Source organism: Vigna angularis, chromosome 11, assembly GCF_016808095.1.
Source record: "Vigna angularis cultivar LongXiaoDou No.4 chromosome 11, ASM1680809v1, whole genome shotgun sequence".
Taxonomy (NCBI): Eukaryota; Viridiplantae; Streptophyta; class Magnoliopsida; order Fabales; family Fabaceae; genus Vigna; species Vigna angularis.
The window spans coordinates 3,172,000-3,185,418 of NC_068980.1; the positions used below are offsets into that span (position 1 = coordinate 3,172,000).

The following is a 13,419-nucleotide window of genomic DNA, read 5'->3' on the forward strand; positions in this document are numbered from 1 at the left end:
TTTGTTAACAAAATCAATGTTTAAAATGATTTTAATATAGACATAATTAAAATATATTGACTTTTAAAATGTTATTATTTAATGGACGAATTTAGTAAGCCCTTGAATAATTAAAGTTCTAAACTCCCCACTCTTGAATAGTCAATGTTTGTCCTCACTTTTTTTTTAAATGCAAGAGGTATATGTGAATTTAATCTAATTTATTTTTTTAACATAAAACTCTTTCACAAATTTCTTGAAGAATTTAACATACATTAATAAAAAAATTAAACGATCTGGATTAGATCTTGGTTGTATTACTTTAGAGGTTTCATGAAATTGTTAATTAGATTGCCTGAAAAACAATAATCCTGAAGTTTAAAACATCAATATAATTAACTGTATTTTTTTTGTGGTTTCGTATTGGATTTTATCAGATAATTCAATTCAAATGTCAGTTGCATTAACAATATAGAGAAAAGTACTTGATTGCATAAGCGTGCTGTAAATATGATATAGATTAATGTGGTTAGAGATAACGAGAAAAAAAAATTCCGAATTACTCAATTATAATCATCTTCGTTCATATTGTACTTGTTTGAATGGATCGTCAATGAATTATTAATTTTCATATTATTGATAAGTCTTTCGAATAAGAATTCATAAGTGATATAACACTAATGTGATATAAGTGAAACTTAAAAAATTACATTATTTCTAACTCAAAGAAAACTATAAGTTTAGTATTCTTAAATTTTTTCATGTTTATCCAATGTGAATTTTAGATGCACACTCAAAGAGTGATTTTTATATTAAATAATGACAAATGTTGTTTATAAAATGAAAAAAAAAATGTATTTCGAATTATATTGATCAATATTATGTAAATTTTTGTATGTTTTTAGACAAAAAGTTTATAAATCATACTATATTCTTGGAGAGACAACATGTCTCTTACTTAAAAAAAAAGTTTCATGATTGTTTAATAAAAATATTGAAAGATAAAGACCTTGTTTATTTTGTGGTGGTGTCTTTTATAGTAATATATAGTAATATATATATATATATATATATATATATATATATATATATATATATATATATATATATATGGCATGTGGAGTTTATTATGAAACCACAATTATCAATTTTAATGTCTGTATTATATGTATATGAAATCATCTTTTCGTGTAATAACTTGAATTATCTTAATCTATAATTATTTTAATAACTTTGAGGGATCTCCTTAGCTTATTCTCACATTCGTCATCTCTACTTAATTTTGTTGCACAAATAATTAAGAACTAAAGTGTATCAGGAAGATCATTAAGTGTATAAATGATAATAACTATTTGTATGGTTCAAGTCAAATTAAATAAAAATCCATAAACATTGTATAAATAGTACAACTTACCAGGTAAATGATTTACACATTCATTATTATCTAATGTACCGAACTCACTTGAGTGTTTGAATGTCTTTTACAAAAACCACGTTCATTCCATTCAAGATAAGATTTGAATATAAAAATATTGTTTGAAGAGTCTTTGTAGAATTACTTTACTTTAACATAGTTAATAAAAACATATAAAATTGGATTCATATCGGAAAAAAAAAAAAGTAATATATGTAGTCCACTTAAATAACAAAATATAAAGACATATTAAATTTGCACTTAAAACATATTTATAAGATATTAAAAAAACAATTTAATCAAGATATTATATTATTTATAAAGAATGTTATGCACTAAATTATTTTATTTTTCACTAACATGGCCGTGAAGTTTTTTATATTTGAATATGGTATTCTTTAATTTTTTATTTTTCGAATTTGCAAAGAAATATATTAAATTTTTAATTTGTATACTTTCAAAATTTATATACTTACCCCACTGTTAAATATGTAAACTCACACTATAGTAATTTTATTATTTATTATTATTTTTAAATATATTTTGCACACCCATCACTAATTTACATTATATAACTAATAACAGTAATTGATCCTGTATTCTACTGATACATATACGTTCCATGTAGGTATATTTATATTTTTATCATATTAAGATATAAATAATCTATGAGTAATTAACTAAGAAAATGAAAAATAATATAATTTAAAATATGTATAATAATGTAAAAAGATATTAAAAAAACTATGAAACTATTATTTTTTTAAAAGAAAAATTGCTTAATTCTTTTTAGAGAGTAAAATTATTTCATTAAAATAGGAGACCAAGGATAATGGTCAAATGGTGTGTATCTCTTTGTATAATGCTTCTTGTTTATGTTCTCTTTTCCTGAAAGTAGAACTCTGTAATCATCCACACAGATAAACCCTAATTTGTTTTTCAAAGCCAAATTCAGAAGAAAACTATCAGTTTACTCAAGCATCTGGTCAGGGCTTGGATCTGCGCGTATGGAAGCAGGTTTCTCGCATCAAACGCAAAGCAGCTGGAAAAGGGTTCGACTGGGAGTAAGGTTATCTATGCTTTCTTTAAATTTCGCTTAATCTCTAGAAGTTTTTGGCTCCAATTTACTTTTTATGCTTCATAGTCTTACAAGCCGATGCTAAATAATTGGCAAACCGCTTCAGTTTCTATAAATGATAAATTAATTGATGTTCTGCTTAAGCTCTGTATGGTTTTAGCGTCATTAGATACATGTTGAGATTTCAGATAGATAAATTTAATTGAGTATACATGGAAAAGGGTTCGACTGGGAGTAAGGTTATCTATGCTTTCTTTAAATTTCGCTTAATCTCTAGAAGTTTTTGGCTCCAGTTTACTTTTTATGCTTCATAGTCTTACAAGCCGATGCTAAATAATTGGCAAACCGCTTCAGTTTCTATAAATGGTAAATTAATTGATGTTCTGCTTAAGCTCTGTATGGTTTTAGCGTCATTAGATACATGTTGAGATTTCAGATAGATAAATTTAATTGAGTATGCATTAACTTTTTAGCATACGAGTGTTTTTTAGCATACGAGTGTGTTCAGCGTCCCATTTAACACCTACAATGCACTTGGCTGCTTAATCATGAATGTGGTGTGAATTGCGCGAGAGCCATTCCGCTTATCTAAATTAATGAACAATATATTTGAAGCGTAGAGTGGAGGAAAAGTGGATATCTGTTTCCATTATTTCTTTGATATCATAAAGTTAGATTCTGCTAAAGTGTACTGATAATAGAGAATTATGCATACTTGTGTACTTAAATAGCTGTGTGGAAATGTCTTTAGTTGTTTTGTATTGTTTATTTTGATTGTTTTATTGAAATCTAGCGCCCTTCATTTCTTTAATGGAGATTGTATAATTATATCTAAAATAACGTTGTTTTACTCCTGGCACAATTTCTCAACGAAGCATTGCCCTTCCAATCAGGTACCACCTTTGCGGGATCATTGAGACAAACCTTTGCATCTTTTATCTGTGTGATATTTTTGGACATGTGAAACAACATTTTCGGAAGTGAACTGGGGCTGAACTCTGAATATCGCTGCAATAGTTATGGATTCTTCTATAGTTGTGGGTAGCTCAATTTCCGAGCCTCATCATGAGATGGAATTTGAATCTCATGAAGCTGCATATGCATTTTACAAAGAATATGCTAAGTCTGCAGGGTTTGGCACTGCTAAGCTGAGCAGCCGGCGATCTAGGGCATCCAAAGAATTTATTGATGCCAAATTTTCATGTATAAGATATGGTAATAAGCAGCAATCTGATGATGCAATTAATCCACGCCCTTCTCCAAAAATTGGTTGTAAAGCTAGTATGCATGTAAAGAGAAGGCAAGACGGTAAATGGTATGTCTACAGCTTCGTGAAGGAGCATAATCATGAACTTTTACCAGCTCAAGCTCATTTTTTTCGGAGTCACAGGAGTTCTGATCCACTAGGTAATGATGTTCGAGTGCGTAGGCGAAAAACCTCAAATGCAGTTTCTAAATTATTTAGTGCATATCAGAATGTTGATTGCTTAGAGAACTTTGTGAAACATCAACATGATAAAGGACGGAGTTTGATTCTGGAAGCAGGACATGCTCAATTACTTCTTGAGCTCTTTATGCACATGCAAGAAGAGAACCCAAAATTCTTCTATGCAGTTGATTTGAATGAAGAACATCGACTAAGAAATGTGTTCTGGGTTGATGCTAAAGGCTTGGAAGATTTTACATACTTTTCTGATGTTGTCTCTTTTGACACAACATATTTTACTAGCAAATATAAAATACCATTGGTACTTTTCCTTGGAGTAAACCATCACATTCAACCAACATTGCTTGGTTGTGCATTGATTGCTGATGAGACAATATTTACCTATGCTTGGTTACTGCAAACATGGCTGATAGCAATGGGGGAGCGAGCACCACAAGTGCTTCTGACTGACCAAAATGACGCTATTAAAGCAGCTGTTGCCACTTTTCTTCCAGGAACACGCCATTGTTTTTGTTTGTGGCATATTTTGGAAAAGATACCAAAGCAACTACAAATTTTAGGCGCATGGCATGATAGCTTTATGGAAAAATTTAACAAATGTATATACAAATCATGGAATGAGGAGCAATTTGAAAAGAGATGGTGGAAGTTGGTTGACAGCTTTAGCCTTGGAGATGTTGAGTGGGTTCGATCCTTATATGATGACCGCACATATTGGGTGCCAACATTTATGAAAGATATTTCCTTTGCTGGCTTGTCTACTAGTTCTCGTTCTGAATGTTTAAATTCATTGGTTGACAAGTATATCCATGTTGATTCTTCTTTGAGAGAATTTATAGAACAATATAGAGTGATTCTTGAAGATAGGCATGAAGAGGAAGCCAAAGCAAATTTTGATGCCTGGCATGAAACACCTGACCTGAAGTCTCCTTCCCCTTTTGAAAAACAAATGCTGTTGGTCTACACACATGAAATTTTTAGAAAGTTCCAGGTTGAGGTGTTGGGTGCAGCTGCTTGCCATCTTAAGAAAGAAAGTGACGGCGTGACTACTGCTTATACTGTGAAAGATTTTGAAAATAATCAAAACTATTTGGTAGAATGGAACACGTCCAGCTCAGATATATGCTGTTCATGTCGTTTGTTTGAATATAAAGGTTATCTCTGCAGACATGCTATTGTTGTTCTACAAATGTCTGGTGTTTTCAGCATTCCACCAAAGTATATATTGAAAAGATGGACAAATGCTGCTATGAGCAGGCATCCTATTGGTGAAAAGTTGGAAGAGGTTCAATCAAAGGTGCGGCGATTCAATGATTTGTGTAGGCGGGCCATTATATTAGGCGAAGAAGGTTCTTTATCACAGGAAAGTTACTACATGGCCTTAGGTGCCATCAGTGAGGCACTAAAACAATGTGTAAATTTTAGCAACCCTGTTGAGAATGGTATGAGACCTGATTCCTCAGGTACCCATGTTTGTAATGTTGAAGAAGAATATCAATCTATTATTACATCTAACAATAAGGCCCCTGGTCCGAAACTGAATATGGGAAAGAAAGCTGTGAGAACTGGTGTACCTTGTAGGAATCAAGGAAGTATTGAAAACAGTGGAGGCGATAAAGGAAAGGTCAGATTATCTGTTCTTTAATGATTGACCTCCTAGTACTTTTTATTAAATGTAACCAAGTTTGTTCCCTTTTATGCTATAGGTATCTCTCGTTGAAGCAGGTAGTGGGAAAGATGGTTTTCAACATATGGTATGCTATTCCGTGACTCTTATGATTGCCATCGTTATATTTTCTTGTATTTTTAATGAATGTATTTTGCCAATTCATGAAATTCCATGAAAAACTTGTTTTTTGGGACAGAGCTCTTTTACAACATTTTATTTTGGTATATGTATAGAACAGAATATGATATCCTCAAGCATTGAAAAATTTAAAATAAATTAAATAAAATGAAAACTAAAGAAAAAAGGATGCTAGGAGCGCAGTGGAGCCGCGGAGACCCTTTTGCATATTTAATAAAACAGCAACATCCCCTAAAAACACACCATTAGCCACGCCCTGGGAAGAACATAAGTTAAAAAAAAAATCTATCCAAAATCGAAAACATAGGGGCAAGGGAGGAATGTGTGCTGTTTTGTTGCAACCAGTGTGCTGTTTTCAAGCTAGATTTATCCGTCACTGTCTCTCTGAGAGAGAATCTTTGAAGCCTTGGTCTGTTTTGTCCTGTTTTGATGATTTTGACTGTTTAAGATATTTTAACTTTTCAATAGACCGTTGATGGAGAATAAGGCTGTCCTACAGGCTGTTTTCACCGAATATTTTATCATGCTAGTTTGTTATGTGATTTGGGGACTATCTGACTGTCCGTCTTTACCTGTGGGATAATTCAGGCTGATCTGATAATCAATGACAAATGCATGTTGAGACTTTGTGTTCAGAAGGGGAAAGTAAATGAGAGCAGGCCGAGTTTAGATTTTTTATTGGATGATAAATTATGCAGATTTTAACCTTTGCATATCATGTACAGAAAGAACTGATCGATATATGTTATCTTGCATCTGCGTATTCATTTATGTTGTGTCAATGCCTACCAACATTCAATGTCTGTATTCTTAATGAAACAATTTCATAAATGTCATTCAAATATTACTGATTGAACGGGGTCTAACATGGTCTAAAGATTTTAATTTCTTTATTTGCATGTTACAGGAGCTTACTGATCCGAGATCACAGGGTGTCATGCCAATGCAGTTTCACAACGTGGTACCTTCTCTGTTCCATAATGTTTCGGCCCCATTTCACACTACACCTTCACCTCATATGCACGATAATCGTTAGCGTGATGATAATTTGCTTTTAAATGGATCTGGAAACCGTGCACAGGGCTGTACATAAGAACTGGCACTATTCAAAGGCACTATACTTCTCACTTTATGCTATGTGTTGCAGAGAGGCCAGGTGGCAGTTGAATGTAAGAGAGTTAGTGCTAACTTGAGTATCCTTATATTCTAAATAAAGGTAGGCTCAACATCAATGGTCAATCTAGTTGGTTTTTCTTTCTTTTCTTTTTTCTTTTTGGTTGTTAGGTTGAACTTTGACGCAATGGAGTTAACTCAAGATTATCTTAAAAGTTAAAATCCAGTAAACAAATGCACTTCCTCCACTATTGTTGAATCATTTCTGATGAAAAGAGTAATATATCAAATTAATCTTTAGAATTACAAACACTGATCGATTTAATTATTGAATTTGTGAAAATATTATTCAACTATTAAAATTATAAATGTTGACCGTTTTAGTCTTCATTTTTTTATTTAAAAAATAAAAACAATAATTTGACAATCTTACAAATTAAGATAACTGTAAATTTAATACTTAGGAAGTTAAGTGATGCCGTTGTAAAATTAAAACTACATAGATCAAACTCGTAGTCGTAGTGTTCCGAAGCTACAGAAAAACTCTATTTCATGGATGCATTGTGGTTGAAATTCATGTAAATGCTTTTATGATAAATACTATAAAGATGATATAATGAATGAATAGAAAGATTGAGATTATAAGGAAATGGAAGTTGGGTGGAAGAGAGAAGGTAGATGTACGTCAAATATCTTACCGTTTCCCAGGAATCTATGTATGACCAATCATCTGAATGAAGATCATTTTCCACATGGAGACACATGCAGCCTGTTGACAATCATCTTACCGTAAGAAATGGCAGGATCATGGGTTATAAATCGTTTATTCAAACTAAATTCAAATTAGGCAAGAACTTCGTGCATCTTTTGTATTATATTTATTTATTTATATCAAATTTAATTGAGGGAAGAGTTTGTGTGCCACCTGACTGTCAGGTTTTGTGCGAAATCTTAGTAGAAACAAACAAGATAAAGAAAACTTGTTTATTTGACAATGTTTCTTTATTTTTTTATGCTTTTGTTCCTGATTCCTATAACTTGGCACAAAATCTTGCGGATAATGTTTTCTGGACATTACTGGCTGGTCGGATTCTTCCTTCTCAATGCAAAGCCAGTGAGCTAAAATAATTGAGAAACTCGCACATGGACAAACTATATTTTAAAAGAGTTATTGCATTCACTTTTGGATTTCTTGATTTGACAGATAAAAATATACAATTTCCGTTCTCCAAATCTGATACACATGAAAAACAAAGTATGTGTATAGAAAACAGAACAGCAGTACAAATTATATTGCAATTATTATTTGGTGTGAAGAGATCGTTTAACAAAGGAAAAAAAATTATATGATGGGGCTGTCCTTATCGACAAGCGGTAAGGACCCATATGCAAGTGGGTCATTTTCAGTGTGTGACCACAAAGCTTACTGGATTAATTAGCTAGCATGATACACCTTTTAATCAGGTTCATGTACACAGATTCTGATACCGACAACAATAGTTATTTTTGCGGCATATTAGGTTAAACCAAGTGCATTCATCGTGGAAGTAAACCTCCTTCCCCTAAGTCCAAAATAAGTAGGGAGACAAAGATTTAGGTACCTGTGGGGGCACATTGCAATGTACTAATAGTATCAGTAACACTCCTCCATTGGTGGAACATGACAGCATCCTAAGTCTATTTACCTAGGAGAAAAACCCTCCCAAGTTCATGAACCTCTCCTTTTACAAGTTAAATTTCCTGTTGATTTGACAAACTAAATGAAATAATTTCTAGTAATGTAATATAAAATTTGAGAGTTTATAATGTTTTGGCCGCATTAATCACATATATAAATCCAATTCTATTAAAATCCAAGCTTCACATGAACATTCTTCCATTTGACAGCTCTCAGAACTTGAAACGAACATTACATTTATAGATGTGCACTCTAATTAAAGGACTTCACTTAAATGAACTTTCCGTAACAGAAAAAAAAAACATATACAACACCATAAAAAATACTACAAAGATAAATATAAAACAATGGAAAAACGTCATTGTCGCCTGTGATGCTGAGAAAAAGAAAAGCACGGTAATAATTAGTACTTATAATTTGACAATAAATGAGAAGACAAGGAGTTTGAATTTAGGAGGTCCCAATAGAAGTGTAAAAGATAGGAGTATATAGAATAGAATAGAAGCCTGAAAGTGTGATAATTTAGTTCCTTGACCTTTCTCGTCTCCACCATGTGCATAATCTCCATCTGTCACACCATTTCCTTCTACCCACAAGCTTATCCCATCCCTCCCATGTTCACGTGTTCCTCTTAATATTTCTTCAAATTATTTAGAAAGAGAGAGAAGAACTTTTATCCAGATCACTTCACCAGTTACAAACTCTGTAAGGGGCAAATTCGTCATTCGAACAAAACTTGAATCGACAATATAAATATGATTGTCAGAATCCAAAACTCCCATGCAAGTAGCCACACAAACACACCTTCTCACCGTTTTATTAACTTCACTCACAGATAGTACATTGTTTTCACGACATCACACCATATAGTAGGCTGCAAACACCGGAAGTAAGTATTACGTAACCAACTTCCACCGCAATCAAAATGGGTGGGGCTAGGTTTATGACGGGGATGCTGCTGTTATTCATGGCACTCAGCTCCGGCGTGCGCTCGTGTCCGCCATCCGACAGGGCTGCGCTGCTGGCCTTCAGGGCGGCGCTCCACGAACCCTACCTCGGAATCTTCAACTCGTGGACTGGCGCCGACTGCTGCCACAACTGGTACGGCGTGAGCTGCGACCAGGAGACCCACCGCGTCGCCGACATCACCCTCCGCGGCGAGTCGGAGGAGCCGATCTTCGAGCGAGCTCACCGGACTGGCTACATGACCGGATACATCTCGCCGGCGATCTGCAAGCTCCCGCGTCTCTCCAGCATCATCATCGCAGACTGGAAGGGAATCTCCGGCGAGATCCCCCGCTGCATCACAACCCTACCGTTCCTCCGCATCGTCGACTTCATCGGAAACCGCATATCCGGCAGCATCCCCGCAGACATCGGCAGGCTCCAGCGCCTCACGGTGCTTAACTTCGCCGACAACCAAATCTCCGGCACGATCCCCGCGTCGCTCGCGAACCTCACGAGTCTCATGCACTTGGATCTTCGTAACAACCTCCTCTCCGGGCCCATTCCCAGGAACTTCGGTTCTCTTCGAATGCTGAGCAGGGCCTTGCTCAGTGGAAACCGCCTTAGTGGGCCCATCCCGGGCTCGGTTTCACTCATTTACCGTCTGGCAGATCTGGATCTGTCTCGGAACCAACTTTCTGGGCTGATTCCACAGGTACTGGGTAAAATGGCGGTGCTATCGACGCTGAATTTGGACTTCAATAAACTTTCTGGGCCCATTCCCTTGAGCCTGTTTAGTTCCGGGATCAGTGACCTAAACTTGAGCCGAAACGCTTTGCAAGGTAACATACCCGACGCGTTTGGGCCAAGGTCTTATTTCACTGCTCTCGATCTGTCCTACAATAATCTTAAAGGGGCCATACCCAAATCCATTTCCTCTGCTTCGTACATTGGACATTTGGATTTGAGTCATAACCATCTCTGTGGCAAGATTCCCCTTGGATCTCCCTTCGATCATCTCGAAGCGTCGTCGTTTGTCTACAACGATTGCCTCTGCGGGAAGCCACTCAAACCTTGCTAATCTTCCTCCAACAATATTGTACAATTAATTAATTAATTAATCAATCAATAACTACTGTTTTTATTACTTATTACAAACTCACTCTCCCAAACTATATATCTGTAATTTGCAATAGGAAATTAGATTTGTGTGTACGTGCATTACTTAACTCAGAATGATCGTGTATTTGTTCTGTTTTTGAGTAATATATTTATGTTTGGCGCTACGCTAAATAAAATGCGAGTTTTCTTCCCTCCGCGCACGTCCTTATTGCATGAATTTTGTATCAACTTGTGATGATATAATAAACAATGTTTTACGTCGTTCGTTCTATTCTTCGCTTTCGTTGCAATCATTTCTTCATTGTTGTTATCATTGGATTGGGTTGATTTGATTTGATGAAAAGGTAATATGGAAGGGACTAACAGCGAAAGATCCTCTTTCATGCTAACAAATTTAAAAGATTCAACAAAATTATGTTCTATTCAATAAAAATATAATTAATATAATTAAAAATATTATATAATTTGAGTGCATTTCGTTTGAAACAAACAATCAAGACACTTTCTTTTCTTTCCTAATGAACAATACATTATTATATACACATAGAGACTTAATCTTTACTTGTCCGAAATGATATTTCAACATTCAAGTCAACCATATATTATATATGTTGTGATTTTTAAACTTAATTTAAACTCACAAAATCAGCTTTTAAGATGAGGTTTACACCTCACTTATATATATATTATAATTTGACCTTATTTCTAATTGATGTGGACTTCCAACACATTATATAACACATTATATATATGCATAATATATACAATAATTAATAAATAATAAATAATGTGTATCTTATAAATAATATCTTATTTATAGTATTTTAATGAATTAAGATTAATATATTTTGTATTAAATGATTTATTTACCTTTTATGTTACGATAGCTTTTAATACAAAATTTATGACCATCTTTTATGGGGGAGATCCCACCGATGAAAAGCTATGTCGGATACATGCATTGAAACGCAACGTGGCTTTGAGGTTGCAATGGAGAAATTGGCTTCAATCATTTGCTTGTTGCCTTATTAGTTAACACCCTTACAGCTTCAATCATTGAATATTTTTTTTTAAATTATATTTCACTGTTACTACTCTTTATGTTGATACTCCTTAAAACTTCACAGCTCCCCATTTTCTTACGAACAAATACAATTAAAAATAATTAATTTTATTTTAAATTTTAAACGTAAGATAAAAATTATACAGAATTGTTCTTGAAACATTATTTTTGTGTTTAAATCTCCACCGGCAGGACATGTAATATAAATTATAAAAAAAAGGAGTATTATTGTATGAATTGATATATAAACAACATTTTCCATAAAAAGAAAATCTCAGATACAACTGTTAAAAAAAAAGGAAAAAAAAACAAAAGGAAAGTGAAAGTAATATTGGTATACCATATCTTTCTTTTTTATGAAAATTAGTACTGCTAGATATCTTGAAACATTGATTGTGAAGACTAGAATTTAATGTGAGAGTGAGTTTTATTAATCTGGAAGTATTAATTAAGAAGAATAGTTTGGTGAAGATTTGATTAGTACAAGGTTAGTAGTTGTTGGGAAGAATAATTGTTGAAAGTTTTGTTAATCTAAGGTTATTTATGAACTGAAAAGAATATAAAATTGGTGAGGAAGGGATCTGAAATGCAATTAAGAAATCATTAATGTTGGACTGAATGTAGGGACCAAACGAATGGCTGAGAGTGAGAGACGTAAAACACCACACGTAGGGATAATAGCTGGATGCAGCATTCAATTTCAAGGAGCTGAATCTGACACTGAAAGCTGCTGGGGAATAACTTATATTTTGTATATTTAGGATTATAAAAAGTAAAATAAATATCAAATAATTACTTTGTGATTCATTTTGTGAAGGCGATATAATGATACTCCATAAAACTACACATAAATTTATAAAAAAATATATATTACTATAATTTTGATTCATAAATGCGTAACTAATAGATATAATTAACTTAGAACATCAATTAAACAAATGTGTTAACTTAATTAGAATCTTTTTTAATATTAATAGAAATAAAATAGTGAACATGTTAGCATAAGAGTATAATCTAACATTCTAATCTTTTGCAAAAAATCCAAAGTGTATTTGTGTTTGAAGGATTTCTGGCTACCTCTAATTTTTAGTAGTAAAGAGATCAGCTTCATATAGATTTTTCTTTTTATAAATTACCATGAAAGAAAAACATTGTTGATTTTCACTTATCTTAAGATCCAATTATTTGATGAAGCTAAACAAGAAGAAAAGAGTGGTAAGCTTAATCACAATAACATTAAAAGTGATCAATCGTGTTGTTCATAACCTTATTACTGTTACTATTTTCATTTAGTTTCTAATGTGCAACAAACACGTCACCATAAATTATTTTGAGTAAATATACTTATATGGGGTTTTAGAAAACAAAATAAAATAAAAGAAATTTGTAAGTTAAAATTATTTTTATATAAATGATAATATTGTTTTTAAAACACTAAGACAAGACTTTTTACATATTAACGGATATATTTGACTAATTTTAGTTTATTAATAAAATTATTTTATTTTAACTTTTAAAACAGTAAGTTTATTTAACTAAATTTGATAAATAATATGCTATAGCTCATTTTATTATTTACTTTGAAATTAATAATAAGTTGAAAAGAGAGAGTAGTGGTATCACTTCTTAAACTTCTTTCCATGTTAAAATGGTGAGACATGAAAAGGAAATAACTTTAAATAATAAGTTTTTAAAAATCACTTCACATGTCTTTAAGTTTAGGGTAGTGGTTAAAAACCCAAAATTTCTTTTTTCTATTTTAGGATGATCCCA

The 13,419-nt window shown here is 32.9% G+C and overlaps 2 protein-coding genes across 6 annotated transcripts; both read left to right on the forward strand.

Annotated features, from left to right (window-relative positions):
* The first annotated feature begins 2,221 nt into the window (after window positions 1-2,221).
* Window positions 2,222-7,053, forward strand: LOC108334247 (protein FAR1-RELATED SEQUENCE 4). 5 transcript variants are annotated; one of them, XM_017569985.2, is made up of 4 exons: window positions 2,222-2,462; window positions 3,347-5,542; window positions 5,625-5,672; window positions 6,633-7,053. In XM_017569985.2, the coding sequence occupies exons 2-4, from the start codon at window positions 3,491-3,493 to the stop codon at window positions 6,759-6,761; spliced, it is 2,229 nt and encodes a 742-aa protein (XP_017425474.1). In that variant the 5' UTR covers window positions 2,222-2,462; window positions 3,347-3,490; the 3' UTR covers window positions 6,762-7,053. The 5 variants fall into 5 exon arrangements, with proteins under 5 accessions (XP_017425474.1, XP_017425473.1, XP_017425477.1 ...); XM_017569984.2 differs by having other exon boundaries at window positions 3,365-5,542; XM_017569988.2 differs by having other exon boundaries at window positions 2,222-2,457; window positions 3,365-5,542.
* A 2,024-nt stretch (window positions 7,054-9,077) lies between these two features.
* LOC108333104 (DNA damage-repair/toleration protein DRT100) lies at window positions 9,078-10,775 on the forward strand. Its single transcript, XM_017568439.2, has one exon. The coding sequence runs from the start codon at window positions 9,442-9,444 to the stop codon at window positions 10,540-10,542; it is 1,101 nt and encodes a 366-aa protein (XP_017423928.1). The 5' UTR covers window positions 9,078-9,441; the 3' UTR covers window positions 10,543-10,775.
* The last annotated feature ends 2,644 nt before the right edge of the window (window positions 10,776-13,419 follow it).